Source organism: Lethenteron reissneri, chromosome 10 (assembly GCF_015708825.2).
Source record: "Lethenteron reissneri isolate LAM-NWPU_2019-01 chromosome 10, ASM1570882v1, whole genome shotgun sequence".
Classification (NCBI taxonomy): domain Eukaryota; kingdom Metazoa; phylum Chordata; class Hyperoartia; order Petromyzontiformes; family Petromyzontidae; genus Lethenteron; species Lethenteron reissneri.
In genome coordinates this window covers 953,858-979,729 of record NC_083788.1, presented here as the reverse complement: position 1 = coordinate 979,729, position 25,872 = coordinate 953,858, and the positions used below count along the sequence as shown (strand labels likewise).

Sequence of the window (25,872 nt, the reverse complement as noted above, 5' to 3'; positions counted from 1 at the left end):
AATGGTACGATGCTTCGTGGACATTCTATAAACTATTTTTTATGTTACCAGGTAAAGCCCCACTGAGCTACGTAGCTCTTTTTCAGAAGTGAACTGGCCATCACAAATGATAGCCCACAAAGTGGCTCCTCACGTGGAAATGTATAGCAGCCAAATACTCTAAACGCTTGATTATAAATGTGGAGGGAAAAACCGGAAGACCCGGAGAAAATTCCACGCGACCACGCGGAGGACATGCAAACTCCAAATATACAGCAGCAGGCGTCAGGGTCAAAATCAAACCCACAACCTCCTGCAGACCAGGCCAGGTAGTTAACATCTCACCACCATGGCGAGAATCTTCCCCCCAAGCATCCGTGCTGTCGACTCCCTCGCTCTGTTCAAGTCCAGGCTCGCGACCTCCCTCTTCTGCTCTGCCTATGACCAACCGACTGCTTCTCCGTCTAGAATGAACATACCCACTGCTGCTTCTGTAGTGTCCTTTGAGAGGCTTTGTAAAGCCACATTATATTATTAACTCTTTCCCGTTCATGCGAGTCGTCAGTTTTTCTTCTGATTCCATTCCGATGACGTACGTGTACGTGCGTGCACATCATCGGAATGGAATCGGAAGTAAAAGGGCATTTAGGAAGGCGTGTGGCAGAGTTTGGCGCCAGCTATCGTAGAGTGCGGTTGTGACGCTACAGTTATCTGTGATGAGCAACAATGTCTTTAAAAACAGCGATGCTATGCCTCTCTAAATAAAATTAACGACAACCGCTCGCACGTTCCGAGAATCAGCGGTGAACGGGAAACCCACCCTGCAACTTGCAGATGTCTCGGAGCGGGAAAAGGGTTAATTGTACGTAAATGTTCACATTGTGTTCTGTAGACGCACGCAGAGTCTATGGACTCGCATGTCCACAGAAACCCATTGACTTTGCACAGAGATGCGGTTGCATTCCAAAGTTATAGAAATCCACATTGTGTTGTGCCGTATGCCGGCTGGTGTGGCACCCCATTCTCCCTTTGCTGTGTAGGCGGGGTGGCCGGCGCGGTGTACTGGCTACACAAGGACAGGGTGTGCCTCCCCCCCCTTGCCGTGTAGGCGTTGCGGCCGGGGCGGTGTATTCGCTATACTCGACAGGGTGTGCCTCCCCCCCCCTTACCGTGTAGGCGGTGCGGCCGGGGCGGTGTATTCGCTATACTCAACAGGGTGTGCCTCCCCACCCTTGCCGTGTAGGCGGTGCGACCGGGGCGGTGTACTCGCTACACGAGGACCGGGTGTGCCGCGCCCTCGCCGTGATGCTGCTCAAGGGCTGCGTCAAGTTCAACCTGGCCGAGTTCTGCGACGTGTGGAGGCAGAGCGTGCCCGAGGGCATGGACGCTCAGCTGGGACAGCTGCAGGTGAGGGGTTCCCTCCAATCCAAGACCCGAGCTGTCTGATCGTTGATAGTGTAATGCGGGCGTAAACGGCCTCGCAGATATGACGTAATGGGGGGAGGAGTTAGGTCACGTGGGGGAGAAGGGAAAGCTCTTAAGGGCGGGAACCGGAAGAGACGGGAGGAGAGTGTAAGAATAAAGACGGGAGGAGGCCACGCAGGGCAGGGAGTGGAAAGTGGCGTGATCACCACAGGACGGGACTCGGCACCGTTGGCCAGTGGTGTCCGGGCACGGGGGAGACGGGGAGCAGCGGTGGGGCTGTAGAGAGAGCAGCCGAGAGGCTGCATAAGGGCGGAGAGGCTGAGAGGAAAGCCAGCAGCGGAGCTGCATCGGGAGTCAGGAGAAAAGGCTACGTGAGCGACGGCAGCAGAGGGGCTGCCGAGCGGGAGGTGGAGAAGGCTCTGAGCGAGGGCCGTGTGGGGCGAAGTTGTAAGAACCCAAATAAAGGACAACGGAGACAGACACAGTGAAAGAGTCCTTTATTACAATAGTGTAGGGGTGTTAGAGAGAGGGCCGTTATGTATGGCAGTCTATGGGAAACAAACACAGTGGGCGGGGCTACGTGTGTGCACAGGGAGATGCCCTCTGCGACGTCCGAGCCAGACACCCTGGGGGGGGCTGGTTTGGCGTTATGATCCCCCGGGGCCCCACCCCTCAAGGAGGGTTGGGTATAAAAGGGGACGTTATATGGGCTCGAGTTCAGTTATGTTATAGTTAACCAAGAAGGCTGAAGACGTCTTAGATAGAGCCCTGGACTCCCCTCGTTCGATGTCCTTATCAGGGCCGAACAGGACTGAGCCAGCGGCGTGGTCCCGAAAGCCAGAGCTGGTGCTCTTCTAAGAGCTGGTCTGGGACTCCGGGTACCGGCCCGACTTACCAGTGTCGGGCCAAGTAGCCTCCCCTAGCCCAGTAGTGGAGGACTGTGAGGCAGGCTAGGACTTAGCTAGGAAGTGTATCCTTAGCTAGTCGGGTGAGGGGGCCGATACCCCCTCCAGTGCTGTATGTCACATACGAGCTGTGTTGAATAAATATCCGTGTGCCTCCACCTTGGCGTCAAGTGTCTTCACCGGTACTTCAACTGGTGTCAGAAGTAAAACTCGAACATGGACACACGGAAGACAGCGCGGACCAAAGTACCGCAAGAGGAAGATACTGCCGAGATCGTCGAGCCCGAGACGGCTACACAAGCCATGGTGCAGCCGGGGCCTGATGTCTCCTTACCGGGGCATCTGAGTCAAGAAGGACCACAGTCAGACGCGTTGCGGCTGGCTCACGGGAGGCTGGCGGAGCTGTTATATGCCGCTGCCGCCACGCTGGAGACCATCACGCAGCTGGGGGCCGGTGATTCAGCACGGGGCGAGGCGGGCCAACGACCAGGGCGCCTTCCCGCCATTTCGGAGCAGCCCGAGTTTGAATCTCCCGCCATCGACGCTGCAGCTGTTCGGGGCGTGGCCAGCCTACACATCCACTCCGGCATCGCCGTCGCTGAAGCCGCGACGTCATCACCACCGCGACAGGCGATCCCATCGGCCGCTCGTACCGACGCACAGCCGAGTGGAGGTGACATCCGCCCGCGGGAATCAACAACGACAGCTGCACTCCATCAGAGGCTGCGCCCGCTGAAAGAGTTCGTCGGCGCGGAGGGGGACTGGGCCGGGTTCCGCAGACGATTCCTCGCCCATCAAGAGATGGCGAGGTGGACAGACGAGGAGGCTCTCTGCGCGCTGCCGGCGCTCCTCGACAGCGACGCGCTCGCAGCCCTCACATCGGCACCAAAAGAGAGGCGGGCGACGTTACCGATGGCGCTGCAGCTGCTGGGAGGGGTCTACGGACCATCGGCGGAATGCAGACAGGAGTTCTACGACCGCAAGCGGGGTGAAAAGGAGTCGCCCCTGGCGTACCGAACGAGCCTCCTGGCGATGGCCAAGTCGGCCTTCCCCCGTATGGATGACGACGGCATCGACGCTATGGTGACGGAGAAAATACTCCTCCTGGCTGACGACCTTGACATCGCTGTGGTCGCGCAGGAGGATGCAGAGATGACGTCGCTCCAGGCGGCAAGGCTCCTCCACGCCAACCTCCTGTCGCTCCGACGAAAAGCCAGCAGGGCGTCGGCGGGGCGTGCGGTGGCTGCAGCCACCCTTCCGACGGAGGAACTCTACGCCGTCGACCACCGACGGCAACAGGCGACAAGTGCACGGCCGGGCCAGGACGGGTCGGGCCGTTCCGACCATTCGTCACCTCCGACGCCGCTCCCACGGTGTTTTAACTGCGGCGTCCGGGGCCACGTCGCCTCGGGGTGCCGCTCTCCTCGTCAGCGCGGGACGACACCTCACCGGGACGACGGGCCTCATCCCAAGCTCCACCATCAAAAACCGGCGAGTCGCGGCACCCCACACGTTTGGCCCACACACACACCCGTCACGCACTCAAACACCGCAACGAGAGGGGGGCCGGTATCGCGCACCATTCCGGGTACCCATATCGAACCCGGCCAGTGGTCCGTGCTGGCCGATCGTGTGGTAGCCACATTGTCGGGGTCGTCGGCCGTTGTGGGGTATATCGACGGGGTTGAAGTGCGCATCCTGGTCGATACGGGAGCATCGGCGACTATTATTTCGGAATTGATTTATAATATTCTCCCTGTCCGGAGTCGTCCCTTGATGCCTGTTGACATACCATTCTATGCGGCTAACGGGGGCTCACTTGGCATCATCGGACAAATTCGTGCCCAAATTTGTATCGGGGAAATAAAATTGTCTGGGCCGATTTTTGTTTCTTCCTCGCTGGCGGTTCCGTGCCTGCTGGGGACGGACTTCCTGGCCAAAATGCCGATTGTAATTTTGATCGACCAGGGTTGTATAGAGCTTCCGTCGGGCAGACGCATGGCGTTTCTGCCATCACCGGTTGCGACTCGGACGGCGTTCGCGACGGTGCCGGCGTTCGCGGAGAGAACGGTACGCGTCCCTCCGGGGACGCAAATGTTGGTACCCTTGAAACTTCGGCGGCCCCTCGTTAAGGGTACTGGGGCACAAGGGGTACTGTTGGGACCGTCTAGGGCCGGGGTTAGTGGACCTGACTTACTTCCGGCCCAGACCATAGTGAGAGGGGATGGTGAACCCTTCATCGCGGTCCTAAATGTGGGCTCGCGGACGGTGGTGGTCCCACAGGGGACCGTGCTTGCTCACGCAACGCCGGTGCCGTGTGAGGAACCCGCCGTAAATCGCGTCAACACTGTCCCTGCGTCGCGACCGCATTCGGACAGCGATGAAGGGTGGCTCGAGGCGCTTTGTGCGGGATCGACGGACCTGTTCGATTCAGAGCGTCAACAACTTAAAACACTACTGCGAGAATTTTCCGACGTTTTTAGTCGAAATAAATATGATTTGGGTTGTACTCACTTGCTGCGTCACCATATTGACACGGGTGACAGCGCGCCAATTCGCCAAAATCCGTTTCGGTTGAGTCCCGCCGAAAAGGACCATGTCAAATCGGCTGTTGATGACATGTTGGCCGCAGACATCATTTCTCCTTCCACCAGCCCTTGGGGAGCGCCGATCGTCCTGGTTAAAAAGCAGGACGGTTCGTTGCGGTTTTGCGTTGACTTCCGGCGTCTTAACAAAATTTCGGTTGCCGACGCATACCCGCTCCCTCGGATGGATGAATCGCTTGACGCCTTGGCGGGAGCGCGATTCTTTTCCACACTCGATTTACTTTCGGGATTCTGGCAGCTTCCTCTGGACGATGAGTCAAAGCCTAAAACTGCTTTCCGTACACCGCACGGCTTGTTTCAATTCAACCGGTTGCCGATGGGCTTACACTCAGCGCCGGCAACTTTCCAGCGTTTGATGGAATTGGTTTTGGCTGGACTGCAATGGGAGTCGTGCCTCATTTATTTGGATGACATTATCGTCTTTGGTAAAACTTTTGATGAACATCTCCAGAGGTTGCGGGCGGTTTTCCTAAAGATGCGGGCTGCTAATTTGAAATTCAAGCCCCAAAAATGCCATTTGTTGCGTGATTCGGTGCGTTATTTGGGGCACATCGTGGGACGCTCAGGTATTGCTACCGATCCCGCCAAAACGCAGTGTGTCAGCTCCTGGCCGACTCCCACCTCGGTGGGAGAGGTCAGGAGTTTCATTGGGTTCGCGTCGTATTATCGACGGTTTGTTGCTGATTTTGCGACAATTGCTAAACCCCTGCACGCTTTAACATCTAAAGGGGTTCGTTTCCACTGGGGTCAAGAGGAGGAGGCTGCGTTCCGCTCCCTTCGGGACGCCCTGGTAAAAGCCCCTCCCTTGATTTACCCTGATTTTTCGAAGCCCTTTTTGCTCGACACCGATGCGAGCAACACGGGTATTGGGGTGTGCTTTCCCAGGTGGTTGATGGCGTTGAACGGGTGGTCGCGTACGGTAGTCGGGTGTTGTCTCCTGCGGAGCAAAGATATTGTGTCACCCGTAGGGAACTGTTGGCAATTGTTTTTTTCATCCAACAGTATCGCCCATATCTGTACGGTCGGCATTTCACCGTCCGCACAGATCATGCGGCACTACAGTATGCCCTGCGAGTTCAACAACCATCGGGACAGTTGTCTCGATGGTTGGAGGTTCTCCAGGACTTTGATTTTGAAACCACCTACCGTAAGGGCGTTCGCCATACCAACGCGGACGCTCTGTCACGCATGCCAACCACCTCGGAATGTGCATGCCTCCTGGGGTCGGGACGTTGCAGACCTTCAGGGGACGAATCGGTTCCGATCCTGGCAGCCACCGACGACGACAAACCACTGCCTGATAATTCGATCGAACAACAGGGAAGAGATTCCCTGTTGGGGTTGCCCGTCACTGAGTGGGGGCGCCTCCAAATGGAGGATACCTCCCTCCTCGGGTGGCGTCGTCGCGTCGGGGGTGCTGGGCGGGTGAAAGGTGATTCAGGTGCATGGGAAATGGTGCAGGGTCTGCTCATGCATTGGGACGGCAAATCACAGCGACATCGGCTGGTCGTCCCTTCTGAGTTGCGAGGCAAGGTGGTGTGGGCCGCGCATGAGCGCCTGTTACACCTGGGGACCCTAAAGACCCTTGCACTGATACAACTGGATTTTTTCTGGCCTGGTATGACAAGGGATGTTGGGGATCTATTGAGTTCATGCCCGCGGTGTGCGCAACGGAAACCGCCGGCACGGGAGTCTAACCCGCCTTTACAATCGATCAAGGTGTCCAGAATAAATGAGCTTGTCGCGCTGGACATCTTGGGCCCATTTCCCGCCACCCCCAGGGGCAATAAGTATTTGTTGACAGGGGTCGAGTATTTTACGCGCTGGCCCATGGCCTGGCCCCTTGCCAACCAGTCGGCAGCAGCCATCGTGGACGCCTTTGTTCAGGGATACGTCCTGGACAAAGGTGCTCCGGAGCGGCTGCTGACCGACCAGGGCAAAAATTTTTCCAGTAAATTACTTAAACAAGTCTGTGACCTCTTAGGCACAAAGAAAATTCGGACCTCCCCGTATCACCCGCAGACTGACGGAATGGTCGAGCGCCTGCATCGCACCATTTCGTCAATGATGGCACAGCAGGTCTCAGATTCACAGACTGATTGGGACCTGCATATTCAGGGGGTCTTGGCGGCATACCGGATGGCACCCCATGCAGCTACGGGATTTTCCCCCTTTTACCTCATGTACGGTCGCGAACCCGACCCGCCTGTTCGCGCCCAGCTGCAGATCCCCGACCCGCAAGGAAAAACTAAATTGGCTGACCACGTCAAATTTAATCTGGCTAAATTAACAGAGGCGCGGGATGCTGCGAGGTTGAACTCGGACCTCCGTCAAAAGGCGAATGAGCGCCTCAGGCTGGGTCGGGCGCATGTGATACAGTGGAAGCCGGGGGACAAGGCATGGTTGCACTGTCCCCAAGTGCCCCTGGCTACCTCCCCTAAGCTGGCGCGGCCGTGGCGGGGCCCTGTGGAAGTGGTCGAGGTCTTGCGACCACAGTGCGTGCGCATTCGATGGGCGAAGCGGCGATGGTTCGTGCACCCCTCTCGGTTGAAACCCTTCGTCGCGGTACACAAACCCACTTCACACATGCGTGGCCAGACGTGTGGGGGGTCGACCGACTCACTAGGTCCGTCTCCGCCGCGCTCACCTAATGCCTTGCCGGCCGTGCCACCTCCAGGTGCATCGAGACTGACGGGCTCACGCCCGACCACCCCTTCTGGGGATACCAACGGTCACACGGCATCAGAGGAGGTCTCACTCCGGGACGGACGATTACCACCTGACGGTCCGCCACCCGGGGTTTCCCCGTGTGAGGGGCCCGCCGCAAGGACACGCGCAAAAATGCGCAGACTGTTGTGAGACCGCAAGATGTGTATATATGTTGTGTTCATTGTGTGTTGTGTGGGGGGGTGTGTTCCCTGCCCATTGAATTTACATACGTTGTGCTCACCTGCTGTTGTGTGTATGGTGGCTTCCCTGCAAATTGTATATAGCTTGTTTCTTACGGAATTCGTATTTATTCAAGGGGGGGTGCGTCGGGTTGTTTTCTTTTCTTGCTGTGCATTTTTTTGGTGTTCTTGTTGCCGTTCTTGTTATTGTTGAAAATTAGTGAGGCACACGCGCGGTTACGGTAAAAATTCATTTTTATTGTCATTCTGTATGTTGGCAGCCGGGACGGCTGCAAGCTATGCGGGGGGGGGGGGGATGTAGGGGTGTTAGAGAGAGGGCCGTTATGTATGGCAGTCTATGGGAAACAAACACAGTGGGCGGGGCTACGTGTGTGCACAGGGAGATGCCCTCTGCGACGTCCGAGCCAGACACCCTGGGGGGGGCTGGTTTGGCGTTATGATCCCCCGGGGCCCCACCCCTCAAGGAGGGTTGGGTATAAAAGGGGACGTTATATGGCCTCGAGTTCAGTTATGTTATAGTTAACCAAGAAGGCTGAAGACGTCTTAGATAGAGCCCTGGACTCCCCTCGTTCGATGTCCTTATCAGGGCCGAACAGGACTGAGCCAGCGGCGTGGTCCCGAAAGCCAGAGCCGGTGCTCTTCTAAGAGCTGGTCTGGGACTCCGGGTACCGGCCCGACTTACCAGTGTCGGGCCAAGTAGCCTCCCCTAGCCCAGTAGTGGAGGACTGTGAGGCAGGCTAGGACTTAGCTAGGAAGTGTATCCTTAGCTAGTCGGGTGAGGGGGCCGATACCCCCTCCAGTGCTGTATGTCACATACGAGCTGTGTTGAATAAATATCCGTGTGCCTCCACCTCGGCGTCAAGTGTCTTCACCGGTACTTCAATAGTACAGGCAGTCCTCGACTTACGAACAGCCGCACTCACGAACGCCACCCCCACTCACGAACGCCACCCCCACTCACGAACACCACCCCCACTCACGAACACCACCCCCACTCACGAACGACCACCCCCACTCACGAACGCCACCCCCACTCACGAACGCCACCCCCACTCACGAACGCCACCCGCACTCACGAACGCCACCCCCACTCACGAACGCCACCCACACTCACGAACGCCACCCCCACTCACGAACACCACCCCCACTCACGAACACCACCCCCACTCACGAACACCACCCCCACTCACAAACACCACCCTCACGAACACCACCCCCCACTCACGAACGCCACCCCCCACTCACGAACACCACTACCACTCACGAACGCCACCCCCACTCACGAACGCCACCCCCACTCACGAACACCACCCCCACTCACGAACGCCACCCCCACTCACGAACGCCACCCCCACTCACGAACGCCACCCCCCACTCACGAACGCCACCCCCCACTCACGAACGCCACCCACACTCACGAACGCCACCCCCACTCACGAACACCACCCCCACTCACGAACACCACCCCCACTCACGAACACCACCCTCACGAACACCACCCCCCACTCACGAACGCCACCCCCACTCACGAACACCACCCCCACTCACGAACGCCACCCCCACTCACGAACGCCACCCCCACTCACGAACGCCACCCCACTCACGAACGCCACCCCCACTCACGAACGCCACCCCCACTCACGAACGCCACCCACACTCACGAACGCCACCCCCACTCACGAACACCACCCCCACTCACGAACACCACCCCCACTCACGAACACCACCCCCACTCACAAACACCACCCTCACGAACACCACCCCCCACTCACGAACGCCACCCCCACTCACGAACACCACTACCACTCACGAACGCCACCCCCACTCACGAACGCCACCCCCACTCACGAACACCACCCCCACTCACGAACGCCACCCCCACTCACGAACGCCCCCCCCACTCACGAACGCCACCCCCACTCACGAACGCCACCCCCCACTCACGAACGCCACCCACACTCACGAACGCCACCCCCACTCACGAACACCACCCCCACTCACGAACACCACCCCACCCCACTCACGAACACCACCCCCACTCACGAACGCCAACCCCCACTCACGAACACCACCCCACTCACGAACGCCACCCCCACTCACGAACGCCACCCCCACTCACGAACGCCACCCCCACTCACGAACGCCACCCCCACTCACGAACGCCACCCCCACTCACGAACGCCAACCCCACTCACGAACAGCCACCCCCACTCACGAACGCCACCCCACTCACGAACGCCACCCCACTCACGAACACCACCCCACTCACGAACACCACCCCCACTCACGAACACCACCCCACTCACGAACGCCACCCCCACTCACGAACGCCACCCCCACTCACGAACGCCACCCCCACTCACGAACGCCACCCCCACTCACGAACGCCACCCCCACTCACGAACGCCACCCCCACTCACGAACGCCACCCCCACTCACGAACGCCACCCCCACTCACGAACGCCACCCCCACTCACGAACACCACCCCCACTCACGAACGCCACCCCCACTCACGAACACCACCCCACTCACGAACGCCACCCCACTCACGAACGCCACCCCCACTCACGAACGCCACCCCCACTCACGAACGCCACCCCCACTCACGAACACCACCCCCACTCACGAACGCCACCCCCACTCACGAACGCCACCCCCACTCACGAACGCCACCCCCACTCACGAACGCCACCCCCACTCACGAACGCCACCCCCACTCACGAACGCCACCCCCACTCACGAACGCCACCCCCACTCACAACGCCACCCCCACTCACAACACCACCCCACTCACGAACACCACCCCCACTCACGAACGCCACCCCACTCACGAACACCACCCCCACTCACGAACGCCACCCCACTCACGAACGCCACCCCCACTCACGAACGCCACCCCCACTCACGAACGCCACCCCACTCACGAACGCCACCCCCACGCACGAACCCCCCCCCCCCTCACGAACGCCACCCCCACTCACGAACGCCACCCCCACTCACGAACGCCACCCCCACTCACGAACGCCACCCCCCCTCACGAACGCCACCCCCACTCACGAACGCCACCCCACTCACGAACACCACCCCCACTCACGAACGCCACCCCACTCACGAATGCCACCCCCACTCACGAACGCCACCCCCACTCACGAACGCCACCCCCACTCACGAACACCACCCCCACTCACGAACGCCACCCCCACTCACGAACGCCACCCCCACTCACGAACGCCACCCCCACTCACAAACACCACCCCCACTCACAAACACCACCCCCACTCACGAACACCACCCCCACTCACGAACGCCACCCCCACTCACGAACGCCACCCCCACTCACGAACGCCACCCTCACTCACGAACACCACCCCCACTCACGAACGCCACCCCCACTCACGAACGCCACCCCCACTCACGAACACCACCCCCACTCATGAACACCACCCCCACTCACGAACACCACCCCCACTCACGAACGCCACCCCCACTCACGAACGCCACCACACTCACGAACGCCACCCCCACTCACGAACGCCACCCCCACGCACGAACGCCACCCCCACTCACGAACGCCACCCACACTCACGAACGCCACCCCCACTCACGAACGCCACCCCCACTCACGAACGCCACCCCCACTCACGAACGCCACCCCCACTCACGAACGCCACCCACACTCACGAACGCCACCCACACTCACGAACGCCACCCCCACTCACGAACGCCACCCCCACTCACGAACGCCACCCCCACTCACGAACGCCATCCCCACTCACGAACGCCACCCCCACTCACGAACGCCACCCACACTCACGAACGCCACCCCCACTCACGAACACCGCCCACACTCATGAACGCCACCCTCACTCACGAACGCCACCCACACTTACGAACGCCCGCGCTTACGAACTCTCGCAGTCTCTCTCTCCCCGAGTCGTCCTCTCTCTCTCTGAGTCGTCCTCTCTCTCTGAGTCGTCCTCACATCTCTTCTGGCGGTGCTCAGGGCGTGGCGCTGGTGGAGCGTGCCGCTCGACCGGAGGTGATTTCCCTGCTGCGGGTGGAGGACCTCCCCGACGATCCCCAGGAGCGCTTTCCAAGCTCTTCAGCCTCCGCGACAAGTGGACGGAGGAGGATATCGCCCCCTACGTCCGGTGAGTGACTCCTCTGGGTGACTCTCCCCTCCCCGCCAATGCTCCCACGCGCCCGGTTTAACGCATAGTAGTAGTAGTTAAGGGGCTTTCGTGACCAATATCCACACTAGAGTTGTTGTTTTTTGGGGGGTTAGATCGGGTGAATATAAATGTGTCGTGCAACCCGCCACCACCACCCGACGTGACATGGCCAATTTAGTAAGGGGTTTGTCACGTAAACAAAACCGTGCCAATTTATTACTAGTTCAGCACTTCACCCGGTTGTGTGTCGGAGAGAGCGTGGCTCACCCATTATTGTGTTTAATTATCGTAGTCGCTGAACACAACACAGACCTCCGGGATGGCCTATGTAATACAATCACATTCTGTAAACTTTGCTGTGTGGGAAATGTTTTGTGGACAGCAACCTGGCATTGGGAGAAGTGAACTCTCTTTCGTGTGAATTTCCCAGCTCCTGTGGAGGCTGCTTTGACCGAGACTGCCTCTCCCACCCACCACCCCCCTCCCCCACCCCATTGTGCCCCTCGCCCCCAGCGATCTGTGTGCGGAGAAGCAGAGCGTTTCAGCGCTGCTCACCAAGCACGCTCGCTCCTCCACGCACAGCGGGGTCAAGGTGTTCAACTCTCGCCGCTCCGTGTCATGAGGACCGCCGCAGCCGGGACCGGGACTACGGGGGGGGGCCCGGCCTATGGGGGGCCCCCAGTACGCCCAGGAGGAACGGGACGGAAAAACTGGAGGCAGGGTGGGCAGGAGATGGCCGCTGTACCCCAACGAGTTCTTTTTTTTTGTTGCGCCGGTGCGTTTGGTTGGAAGAGCGCCGCTGAAAGTCAAAGGGGGTCGGTGACGCAGGCAAATACATTTCGCAGGAGAAACCGAACAACTGTGTGCGTCAGTACGGCGAGTCTTCCTTCTTAAAGTGAATGTGTGAGTCGTCTAGTTTCACCTGTATGTATTATTTGCACGAGGCTCTTCTAGGATACCCAACAAGGCAGTGATCTTCGCTAATTTTCAGAGGGGGGGGGGGGGGGGACACATTGGCCGATAAGGCATCACAATCGGTGTGAGCGAGGGCCACCATATTTGAAACCATTGGGGGTTTGAGAGCAGCACGATGATGATGTGGGGGTAGGAGGTTGTTTTCACATTTTGTTGTGTATTGTCGGGGGAGGGCCGCACGTCAGGGAGCCGCACTGAAGGCCACCCAGGGGCTGCCAGTGGGCCCGCGGTGGCCTTGCATTGAAGAACACAGGAACAAGGCCTACGACCAAATCACCCGAGATGTGGCCCGATCTCGGCAGATCTCGGCAGCTAAGTTGGGGGTTGGGCCTGGATAGCACTCGGATGCGTGGCCACCTTACACAAACATATCTTCTCAAACACATCATCTTCTTCGTATGGCTGATGTTGATGGAGACTGTGTTTCTGAAATTGTTTGGGCTTACCGTCAACTTCCCCTTCTTGAATTTAGTTTCAACCTAGTTAGACCAACATGGTTCTGAGAAATAAATGTCCGAATAATGAACATCAATATTTTAATCAATTGTCCATTTTGCCAGGTATATCCTAACTAGCTACTAACTGCAAGCGAATAAAAAAAATCAACGGATGCCTCTGCGTGCGTAACGTCATTTGTTCGCGCTCATTGGGTTGAGCTTGAAAACCAAAATTGCTTCCTATCAACGCGTTTAGAAAGGTCTTTGATATCGTTCTCGGTTACCATATCAATTAAAATGTTATCACATTTATTTTTTATATTGGAAGATTCATCCATGATTATCCACCAATGACTCATGCGCGATATAATTTCACACATTTCTAAATCGGCTCGCGTTACCCCCCCCCCCCCCCCCCACTGATGTAACAGCAACAACCGTCATGTTACATTGCGGTGGCCGAGCCGGATAATTGCGTCAGGAGTAGCGGAGCGGTGAAGTTACCGTTCAGTGTGTGAATCAGCCATTCAGTCTTCGTCATGGTTCTGTTGTGTGGGGAGCTGTGGTGCAGCGGTTAGCGCTGCGCTACAAACCTGGCGACCCGAGTTCGATTTCTGCTCACCAGCGACGATTATCTGAACTGGTCCTGGGCCTCAAATGAGTACCTGGTGCGGTGTGTAAAAAACATCACTGGGGAGACAAAGGCGGCTGAGCATGGTGCTGGCCACACTCCCTCGTGTGCTGTTCTGGCCTTCATAGGTGCTCGCTAACAGCACTTGCCCCAACAGTCTGTTAAGGCTATACAGGAGATCTTTGTCTTCATGCTTTGGGCAATCGCAGCCGATGAGTGCCGATGTCACGTGTACCGACGTCACTGGGAGGAAGGGGGGGGGCTGTTACGTCGCAAGCTGTCAAAGACAAAACCTTTCAGCATCCGGGGTTTAGGGCAGACCCTACGGTAAATGTTCGTGCGGTTTTCTCAAACAGCGACGCTTCAACGCTCACGGTTCGTCCACAGCAAATCATCTCAACGAGAGTTTATTGTTGCCAGAGGCAATGCGTTAACGCTTTTGATCTCGGCATTCGAGAGAGAGCGAAAACTGCACAACGCTGAGAAAAAAAAGACTCGATAGTTTAATGAGATTGCATTCCACTTAAAACCGTTTCGCTCAAAGCTCGTCACGAAGTTGAATTTACAGCAAACTGCAACGCCCGATTTGGTAAACGTTATTAAGGCGTTGCGCTGCCATGCAATACGATCACCCGCGGTGGGGGTGAGGTGGGGTGGGAACACACACGGGAGAACATTGATCGCTTTCCCGCTCCAAGACGTCCGCAAGTTGCAGGGTGGTGGGCGTCCCATTCACCGCCGAATCTCGGAACGCGCGAACGGTTCGCGTTAATTATATTTAGAGGCGTAGTAGCGCCGTAGTTTTAAGTTTACATTGTCACCGCAGAGAACTGTTAGCGACACCACCGCTGCCACTCGACGATAGCCGGCGGCCAAACTGTACCACACACGGCCCTCCAGCATGGCCTTGTGGGAGCCTCGGTAACGATAACGTGATTTTATTTCAGCTTTTTCTTAAATTAACACGGCAATAGAATTGGAAGAACAACTCATGACGTGTACGTACGTATGCACGTCATCGGAACGGGAAAGGGTCAATGAATAGGGTACAGTTACAGAAGACGGCACAACATCACACTTAAATTAACACTCGGCAATACGGTTCGCAACCCCAATGGGTTCGTAATGGTCGACACGATTCCCCAGAGCACGCGACCGTTCAGCCACTATTGTCCACACAGCGATGATACACTACTACTACTCGGCTGCGCCTGACGCGGTTGTCTGGCTTGACCACCGGAATGTGAAATTGTCGTTGTTTCTCTGCATCTACGTCAGCCGTACGACAAGAAAAAAGATCCACACGCCTGCCCCGTAACGCACCACGATCGGCAGCTGCTATTTAACAATGAACGAAGGCCCCCTTGAAATCCATCGCTCGCAAGGCAGTTCAGTCAATCCCTAATTTGTAGTAGTTGTAAGTCAGCGGGGGGCCAGTTAGCCTGGTCAGCAACGACAGCACAAATAAAACACGCATCACATTCTGGTTGTGCACTTAAGTTGGCGAAATTACAGCTCTAGAGAATTAAAACTACGAGTTTGTCCGTGGCACGGCGAGCATTTACTCTGGTGTAGCCGAGCGAGTGGCATGTGGCTGCCCCCATAGCATGCGTGCACCAGAGAGGTCACTCGAAGGAATCTCAGAGGTAGCTCTTTGATATCCGCTTCCGCATGCCGTTCACCAACGTGGGAAGTGAGATGCTCTGTGTGTGGGTCTTGGAGGTAGCTCTGCAACGGAATTCGCTTTCGCGCGGTCGTTCAGGAGATGTCTATCTCATGCCGCCAACAGCACAATCGGGATAAACTTAGTGAAAAATTTACAAAATTAATTTACAAACAATATTCTCTCTCTCAAGTCTTTATTTCCAGGTGATAATTAAATTTGGGATTTGTTAGATGACGTGAAAACCATGTCCTGCTGATAATGTGACGAAGTCTTAAACATCTTTTTTTTTGGCATCACGCCACGCTTTGGAAATCCCCAGAATAAATGGGTTGGATCGCGTAAATATAAATGTGTCGTTAAACCCCACCACCACCCGACACAGCCAATTATTAAGGTTTGTCCCAAAAACAAAACGTGCAAATTTGTTACCAGTACAGCACACCGCTTGTGTTGGAGAGTAAACCTACAACATTTGCAATTCGAGTGACGTTTCGCCACTAATTACAACCAGCAGCACAACTGGCTGTCGCCTGATGATGCAGGTTGTTGTAATCATTGGCGACGTCACTACTCGAATTGCTTCAGTGGCATGTCTGTCGGCGAGCCCCAAGCTTGTACTCGGTAATTGACAAGCAAATCGGGTGGTGTGGAATTATGCGTTAAAGGAAACTACTTTAAAACGCCAGAACGTCTGGCAAAATGACATGGTTACTACAGCAACACAAATATAAAAAAACATTTTTTTTTGCCAAACTTGAGTATACGGCTAAAATCGCCATTGAACAACAACAGCAACGTGTAGAGAATGGGTGTGTGAAGCCCCACCCCTGCACCACTCTCCGTATTAACTTTAACGACTCGCAAAATGGAGCGGTTGCGACGATACCCAGAGGCATGAGTTCTATTCCCAGTCCCTGTTAATATTGGCTGCAATTGATATATGAACAGGTCCCTGGCCACCCTCCCCACCCATCACAAAATCCTGGTGAAGTATGGTCAAACAAACCCCCTGACCGATAGAGCGTGGCGGGGCATTAATCAGGCAGTGGATTGGCAAATGGTTTCCCACCTACCCACGCATTGGTAACCAAAATCATTTCGGATCTATTTAAATTTTAACAAGAAAAATAACCTAAACGCATCCCGCTGCTGATATTGCGTTGCAGTCGACGACGCAAGACGGAGTGTAAACGGCGCAAGACGGAGTGTAAACGTTACGCACAAAAGGTTATTCGTAGGCGGCAAAGGTGCGTTATTCACGAATTGGGCTGTCCACGGATAAAGAAAGTAATGAGAGAGAATGTGATGCGAGATAAAGTGATGCGATAAAGTGACGAGAGATAAAGCGATGAGAGGTAAAGCGATGAGAAAAAGTGATGAGAGAGAATATGATGAAATAAGGTAAGTTCATTATAAACTATTATTTAATCCTTTTATATTTATTTAGTATTTACTTTGTTTATTATGACCAATTCAAATTGTGTCACGATAATCGTCACGTATTTAATAGCTCATGTATTTATTTACGGTAAATCATTTAAAAGGTTTTCCTCGGCCAATATCATTATCCGCGAAATCTGCTTCCCTCGCCGCGAATAACGAGGGAGGCGCTGGGCATGCAGTACCGTGGCATCACGTGACGCGCGCATCGCAGGAGGACCGATCTTGTGGTCACAATCGCATCTCTCTCACGTCGAATAATCACATTTTTCGTGCTATTACCACCACTTGCCGCTCACGATTCATCATTCTCCAGCCCCTGCATGAACGTGTTCTGTTTGATGAGTTTTCCCCGTCGTAAACGGAGAGCGTTAGAATTGGTTTCAATATTAGTGGAGTAGAACCCCTGTTAACGACTAATCGCTTAATGACAGGCCTCTAGGAGCCCAATGTGTTCGCTTACCGACCATTCCCCTGTTAACGGCGTGCTGTTCTAGGTACAGTAAATATGAATGCATTAAGCCTTTTTTTGAAACTATGTGTTTATCATTTTGTTAGTATCTTCATGTATTAATATCAATTGTTTAAGTATATTAAAGTGCGTATATTTTGGTGAGGTAACTTTCGATGCTATCGGAACGAATTAAGTCTTTAACGTGCATTTCCTATACTCGCTTAACGACCAAGTCACTTAACGGCCGGTTTTGTGGCACCAATCACCGTCGTTAAGAGGGGTTCTATCGTATTGTGCAATAGATTCGGCAGGGGCGGTGACCCGTGCGGTAGCACGTTGGCCGCCCCGTTGCAGATGTTTGTGGTGCGAACCCAAGCGGCCGCCCTGGTTAATACTGCCGCGAGATGTTAACTACTTCGCCTGGTATACAGGAGGGCGTGGGTTCCATTATTTGGAGTTTGTGGTGTGTGTCTCTCTCTCTCCCCATGGTCGTGTGGATTTTTCTCCGGGTCCTCAGGTATTTTCCCCTCCGCATTTCGAATCGACGTCACGTTTAGAGTATTTGGCTGCTGCTCGACATTTCCACACGATGGTGAGCTGGATGAGGGCATCCTCCCCCCATACTGTGCAGGCCGTTGGGGGAGGGGGGCTACTTGACCATACTTCGCCACGCCGGTCACTGGGTTAGTGAAACTGGGGAGCAAAGGACGTGGGAGCGTATAACTGCAACACAACAATGCATTTGACCAAATGTCCCGAATGGATCCCGGCAGCCACCTGGACGACAACCCCATTCTGCGTCGTGGTCACCCATCCGCAAGCGCACGCCTGCTGAGCGTCAGAGATCCGAGACGAGATCGGGGCACGATCCTGGTGACGTGGTCACGACGATGGTGTGTCAGCTGGAGTATCGTTTGTAAAATACAGTCATGCACAGCTGTGTATCCATGCACGTGCAGAAACACGGTAGGAAGCGGGGTTGAAACAAACATCGGTGATTCCACGGTTTTTCATGCAGGTTCCGGCCAACTACTTTAATTACGAATGCGCGACAGGGCAAGGAAATCTTCCTACCGAGGAGCTACATTTAATTCCCGATAACGCTCACCACGAGCGTTCGTCTCGATTGCAGGAGCTGGGCCGTTTTTGACTTTTTACTGGGCCCTCATCAGGGAGAATGTGGCCTCGAAAAGCCAAAGCCCACCTCTGGGCTCGCCGTGACGAGTTGGGGGGGCGGGGGGGGGGGTCTCAGGAAACCTGCCCATCTCTGTGCCGCATTTGAGACCTCAATTCTCAAAACGCAGCAGGAGCCTCGTGCCGAAAACGAACAGCGTGGGTGGTGTATGCAGCAGCAACAACGGCGACAACGACGAATCACGTGGCGCACAGAGCGCAGCAGTAGTTCTACTTGTTGGGCCGAACGCGACCATTATTAACCCGACAGGCCCACAGCGATGACATCGACCGCTCCATTTAAGACCAAAACGGGAGGAATTCTCCACAATTGTGGCCGTTGCCTAGATAGGCTTGGCTGGTTGTTGTTGTTGTTTGTGGTAATCACCGGCGAAACGTCGTGGTTACTCGTATTGTGAACGTCTTGGGTTGTTTTTTACTCTCCGACACACACATACAATCGGTGTGCCAAACTATCAAATCTACAATCGGCACGTCTTGTTTACGCGGGCGAACCTCGCCAAATTGTCCGTGACGGGCGGCGGCGGGTTTAACGGCACACTTATAATAATAATTCTTTGTTTTTTTATATTCACTTTCACCGGTGGCGTTTTGGTAAGTCGTTCCCCCCCCGCTCTCTCTCTGCCGTACGCGAATGCACGAATCCCACCCACCCCACCCCCCGCGTACACAACGCGCGCCGGCTGGACTGCAGCAAGCGGCCTAAACAGCGCCGCCCCGGTTTCTTAAATGCCGGCACTATTGCACATTGCCGTTTGCCCTTGAGGTTGTCCTGAACGCGTTTCAGCTCCCGCTCCCTCGAGCAGCGCGTTTCACTTCGTTTCTCTTGGTCCATTCATACCGACAACAGAGGGGGAGCGGGGAGCGAACAGTTTTAGTTCTTTTTAGTTAAGTTGCAGAGGGCAACCGCGCGATCAAACGCGCCTCCCCCCCCCTTCACGTTATCCAATTATGGTGCGAGAGACAATCGCGCGAGCGTGCGCGCACCTCCTTTGCCGCTCGACAGCAACACCCGCCCCCTGCCTTCTGGCACACGCACGTGCACGCACGCGGATGTTAAACAAACCCCTCCGGTGCCCGATCAGTGCCGCTACAAGGATGCGACCACGGCACGCATCGCCGATTAGATGGAAAAGTTTTGGCTTTTTTTTGCGTTCGTTAAACATTTGGTGTCAAATCGACGGAAAAAAACCATACATTTTGCAGCAGCGGTGGCGTGTAGGTGGAATTAGCCTCAACAGCTACTGAGCACGCACGCGGGACACCGTGGGGTCCGGGCTGGCGCTAGGGTAGGCCCTGCACCACCAAATGTCACCAAAGATCACTCCTCTCCTAAGCGGCGTATCACGATTCCGTTGCCCCCCCTAATCCTCACTCGGCAGCCCTACTGGCCCCCCCAAACCACTCCTGCGTCCAATAGCAAGTCGTCGCGAGTGCAGTGGTCGGGAGTCGCCGCGGCGAGCACGGCCGCTGCGTTTTAAAACACAGAACACGCTCGCGGTGGGAGCGGAGGGCGCCGGGCACCGTCGTCCCGTACTGGCCGCGTCCTGGAGCTGCTCGCTCCCGAGTGGCGGCGAGCACTCGGACGGCTTTGGGAAGAGGAGCGGTGGTGTTAGGGCTGAGAGGCCCGTGACCTCGAGGTCGATTCCTGGCCATGCTGAACACGTGATGAGCGACGCGTGAACCATGGTGAACACGTGACGAGCGATGCGTGAACCATGGTGAACACGTGACGAGCAACACACGAACCGTGGTGAACACGTGACGAGCGACGCGTGAACCGTGGTGAACACATGACGAGCGACACGTGAACCATGGTGAACACGTGACGAGCGACGCATGAACCGTGGTGAACACGTGACGAGCGACACATGAACCATGGTGAACACGTGACGAGCGACGCATGAACCGTGGTGAACACGTGACGAGCGACGCATGGACCGTGGTGAACACGTGACGAGCGACGCATGAACCGTGGTGAACACGTGACGAGCGACACATGAACCGTGGTGAACACGTGACGAGCGACACACGAACCGTGGTGAACACGTGACGAGCGACACATGAACCGTGGTGAACACGTGACGAGCGACACACGAACCGTGGTGAACACGTGACGAGCGACGCATGAACCGTGGTGAACACGTGACGAGCGACACATGAACCATGGTGAACACGTGACGAGCGACGCGTGAACCGTGAACACGTGACGAGCAACACACGAACCGTGGTGAACACGTGACGAGCGACGCATGAACCGTGGTGAACACGTGACGAGCGACGCATGAACCGCTTCCTGGCTTCCTCCGACAACTTCATCAGCCCGCACTGACCGGCGTGGTGGTAAAGTATCGTCAAACCGGCGTGGATTGACAAGGCTGAAAGTAAAAAATAATCAAGCAATAAGCAACAGACGCAAAGAGCCATGGGAAAGATTGGAGCTTGAAACGAATAGAATTTGTCATCATAAAATGTACAAGCACCCAAAGGTTTTAGGTTCAAGCGACGTGATGTTGGACTCCAGTCCCAGTTGGGGCTAAGCCTAAAAAAAACAGCTCCAAGTTATTCAAGAGACGTTTTTTGTTTTCCTCCCACCAGCCAAGATCCCACAGCCTTTCATTGAGCCGGAGTTCACCAACTCCTCTTGGGCACCAACGAAGACCCGATGTGAATCTACGACCGTGACGTTACCGTCATTATTGTTTCCCTTCGAGTGTTTTTATCACGGCGACCGGAACACTGAAATGAGAGAGTGGTCGGTGTGACCCGACGCGAGAAAGACGGTTCGCGCTCGCTCAACGGAACCCTCGGCAGACGGCTCCAGGCAGACTCGCAAGTGTGAGTGTGTCTGTGTGCAAGTGCGAGTGTGTCTGTGTCTGTGTGCGAGTGTGTCTGTGTGTGAGTGTGTCTGTGTACGAGTGTCTGTGTGCGAGTGTGTCTGTGTGCGAGTGTGTCTGTGTGCGAGTGTGTCTGTGTGTGTGTGTCTGTGTGCGAGTGTGTCTGTGTGTGTCTGCGAGTGTGTCTGTGTGTGTGTCTGTGTCTGTGTGCGAGTGTGTGTGTGTCTGTGTGCGAGTGTGTCTGTGTCTGTGTGCGAGTGTGTCTGTGTGCGAGTGTGTCTGTGTGCGAGTGTGTCTGTGTCTGTGTGCGAGTGTGTCTGTGTGCGAGTGTGTCTGTGTCTGTGTGCGAGTGTGTCTGTGTCTGTGTGCGAGTGTGTCTGTGTGCGAGTGTGTCTGTGTCTGTGTGCGAGTGTGGGGAGCGGTAGCGTGGCGGTTAGCGCTGCGCTGCACTACCAACCCGGCGACCCGAGTTCGATTCCCGCTCACGGCCAACGCCGGTCACGATTATCTGAACCGGTCCTGGGCCTCCCCTAGGTCGACTCGGCCTCAAATGAGTACCTGGTGCGGCGTGTAAAACATCACGACTGGGGAGACAAAGACGGTCGAGCCACCCATACCCTGGTGTGCCAGTGCCGGCCTTCAAAGGTGCTCGCTAACAGCACTTGCCCCAACAATCTGTTGAGGCTATACGGGGATCTTTGTCTTTGCTCAGTGGGCACATCACGCGTCAAGGGATCCCCTCCATCAGTTTTAATTTTAATTTCCTGAACATCCCTCGGAGTGCCAATGTCTGCACAGTCATTCCCCGCCCCCCCCCCCCCCCCCAACACTTAAAATACATCAACAGCAGTGACGGCGGCAGTGGCGAGATGTTAACTACCTCGCCAGGTATACAGGAGATCGTGGGTTCGATCCCTGACCCCTGACGCCTGCTGTGCATTTGGAGTTTGCGGTGTCTCTCTCTCTCTCTCTGCCCGTGGTCGCCTGGATTTATCTCCGGCTCCCGTGCTTTTTCCCTCCTCCGCATTTATAATCGACATCGCCGCGTGTTTTTAGAGTATTCGGCTGCGATTCATTTCGACGCGGGGCTGGGCTCGTGTAAGACCCACGGCAGCTAGTCGTGAAGGAAATCCTGACGGCTTGATTTTAATTAATTACTATCAAAAGGTTTTACTTACTCGCTATCAAAAGGTTTTAATTACTCGCTATCAAAAGGTTTTACTTACTCGCTATTAAAAGGTTTTAATTACTCGCTATCAAAAGCCGGCGGCGGCACTGCAGCGAGTACAATGTTGTCGCAGGCCGCGTTATTCGTGTTGCCGAGCGTCAGTTTCCACTCTGCAGGTGTAACGAACGAAACCGCTTCGCCGTCGTCTGCAATTTGGAGGGACGAATGCACTGGGGCCTCTAAGATTGAGCCGACGTGTCCCGGCGTCGATGTTGTAATTGCCTGCGCACAGAGAGGAAGAAAACCAAAAATCGATAAGGGGGCCTTGGGGCCGAAACACCCCCCCCCCCCCCAGCCAAACCACACAGAGGGGAATCGCTGTCACGGGCATCACAACTAATGACGAACGAATATCTCACGTCGTCGTTTATAAGGCGCTTCGAGTCAATCTCCCGTGAAGCTATTCACCGCAGGCCCGGTCTCGGATCGACGTTTCGTAAACCATATCACGACCAGCGTACGGACCGATGCTCCGCCTATTTGTTTCAGACTGCCTCGAGGTTGAAAACGATTTCCCACTTTCCGGAACGTGGCCCCAATGCTGACGGTTTTTTGTTCACCTGCAACTACTCAATTGGGAGCCACGCGAGTAGAGTAGCAGCAACGTCACCCGGCACCGCGGACACCTGAAACTTGGTCGCATGTTCCACACCCCAACCCCGCACCTCCCCTTACCACGGCTGGCGACGTGCGGTGATGCGGAGCAAGTCCAATGTACGTACGCACGCACACGTGCCGACCAATCCTCTCACCCCCCCTCGCTAAAAAATCCTGACTTTGAGGTGACTTTGGCCGAGTTTGGGTCACAGCGGCGGGGAGGAGGGGGGGGGACGAGACGCTGGAGGGCGCAAAGCACGGACAGAAGAGAGCGTGGCAGGAGCACCGAGAGAGAGACGTGGACTGCTCCCCTCCCTGTCAAGAATTCACCACACCGACGAAGACCGACCGAGATGACATTTAACGCGCCACCGACCCGGACATCGGACGCCGCCGCCCCCCCCCACCGACGCTGGATACGACGAACCCCCCAGTCCAGTACCACATCCGCCTCGCCGTCGCAACTCGGAGGAGGGGCCACCGCTGGGGGAGCGTGGCCTCGCTCGCGCACCCAGCGAGCGTCTCTCCCATGCCGGCTACCACCCCACGGCGTCCCAGGCGTCTTGCTCCTCAGCCTTGGCTGCCCGCTTGCTGCTGCTGCTGTCGACGGCTCCCCCACCTCCTCCTGCGTCGCCGCCAGCGCCGTCGTTCGCTTTGCTCTTCTCCTTCTTCCCGACGTCCCAGCCGGAATCCCAGGAGGCATCCCAGCTGTCCTGCCGGCGTGGATCGCCGGCACCGCCGCCGCCGCCGCCCCTGCCGCCACCGCCACCGCCCCTGCCGCCCTTCTTGTCGTCTTGCTCCTGGAGAAAGAGAGTCGCGCGGAACACCGGGGGGCCGTGAACTTCCGTCGAAAGGAAAAACAAAGTTGTTACCGCTTGAAGTCAAAGGAAATCCCGCCCGAGCGGACGTCCACCGCAGAGGTGGAGCAACAGAGTGGGACTCGTGTGCCGGAGGTGGATGGATGGATCGTCTCATCGCGATGACGTGATGGAAGACAATGGCCTTCAGCGGTGGGTTCATCGTGGCTGGCGACGATTTACGCCGCGGTGGCTAGAACATGTTGACTACCTCGCCTGGTATAGAGGAGGTCGTGGGTTCGATCCCGACCCTGACGCCTGCTGCTGTATAACTGGAGCTTGCGTGTCGCTCTCTCTCTCTCCGTGGTCGCGTGGATATTTCTCCAAGTCCTCCGGTTTTTCCTTCCACGTTGAGAATCAACGTCACGGGATCTCGAGTATGTGGCTGCTCTAAATGTCCACGTGACGATGAGCCACTTCCGTGTGGGCTACCATTTGTGCTCGCCAGGTCGCTTCTGACAAAAGAGCTACATAGCTCAGTGGGGGCCTTACCCGGTGAAACTAAAATAGTTTCTAGTTTTTCCAGGGACTCATCGACTTGCGAACTTTCACAATTAGAATCGACGTCACGCGTTTAGAGTATATTGGCTACTGCTAGAAATGTCCACGTGATGACGATGATGATAATCTCACTTTCGTAGAACTATAATTTGTGATAACCAGCTTTACCTGGTGAAATAAAATAGTTTAAATAGTTTTAGTTTATCCACGGGCCAGGCGGTGAGGCCCTCTTGTGACCGGTCGCGATATTCCACGTGAGCAGCCGCTCGTTGGGTTTTTGTGGAAAGCAACCAGAGGAAAAACATAATAATAATAATAATCGGTGTTTACCCTTTCTGGCAATGAAACAGGAGTTGTGTTCAGATGTTTAAACACCAAACAGAAACCTCTCGCAAGGCATCAAGTACCGCGTTAACCACACGCGGCGCTTGTGGTGAACATGCAAACAAAACAAGCTCTGATAATAACAGATGGCGTTGTCTTTGAAACCGATTGGCCTTGTATCACTACCAGTGTCAGACCAGAGAATACCAAAACAATACAAAGCCAATGCAAGTATCGGCATTTGTAGGTTGGGGTGAGCGGGGATTGTGTCTGCTGCCATCGCGTGCCAACGCTCGGAAAAAGGAAATAAACGTGCGCAATTGCTAGGATTCATGCCCCCACAATATTCCACGAAGGAAAATGATTGGGCAAGCGAGTGGGTTAGTGAGTGGGTGAGCGAGATGGTGAGCGGGTGAACGGGCGGGCGAGCTGGCGAGCGAGCTGGCGAGCGAGCTGGTGAGCGAGTGAGCTGGTGAGCGAGCTGGTGAGCGGGCTGGTGAGTGAGCTGGCGGGCGAGCGGGCGAACTGGTGAGCGAGCTGGTGAGCTGGCAGGCGAGCGGGTGAGCTGGTGAGCGAGCTGGTGAGCGAGCTGGTGAGTGAGCTGGCGGGCGAGCGGGCGAGCTGGTGAGCGAGCTGGTGAGCGAGCTGTTGAGCGAGCGGGCGAGTGAGCTGGTGAGTGAGCTGGTGCACTTGGCTCATGACTGCGGCTTGGTGGTGCAGAGGTGAGCGCATAG

The 25,872-nt window shown here is 55.9% G+C and overlaps 2 protein-coding genes across 8 annotated transcripts in view; one reads left to right on the top strand and one right to left on the bottom strand.

The window, feature by feature from the left end:
• DSCC1 (DNA replication and sister chromatid cohesion 1) overlaps positions 1 to 13,583 on the top strand; it is a 26,748-nt gene extending 13,165 nt beyond the window's left edge. Inside the window, 4 exon segments of the mRNA XM_061549088.1 lie at positions 1,223 to 1,386; positions 11,829 to 11,916; positions 11,919 to 11,976; positions 12,511 to 13,583. Coding sequence (XP_061405072.1) covers positions 1,223 to 1,386; positions 11,829 to 11,916; positions 11,919 to 11,976; positions 12,511 to 12,619 — 419 coding nt within the window. The 3' untranslated portion in view covers positions 12,620 to 13,583.
• Positions 13,584 to 14,525: 942 nt separating this feature from the next.
• The window catches only part of ARFGAP1 (ADP ribosylation factor GTPase activating protein 1), a 44,032-nt gene continuing 32,685 nt past the window's right edge, over positions 14,526 to 25,872 (bottom strand). For all 7 annotated transcript variants that reach the window (XM_061549174.1, XM_061549177.1, XM_061549180.1 and 4 more), the window contains one exon: positions 14,526 to 24,256. In XM_061549174.1, the coding sequence (XP_061405158.1) occupies positions 23,993 to 24,256 (264 nt within the window). In that variant the 3' untranslated portion in view covers positions 14,526 to 23,992. The remainder of the gene's footprint in view (positions 24,257 to 25,872) is intronic.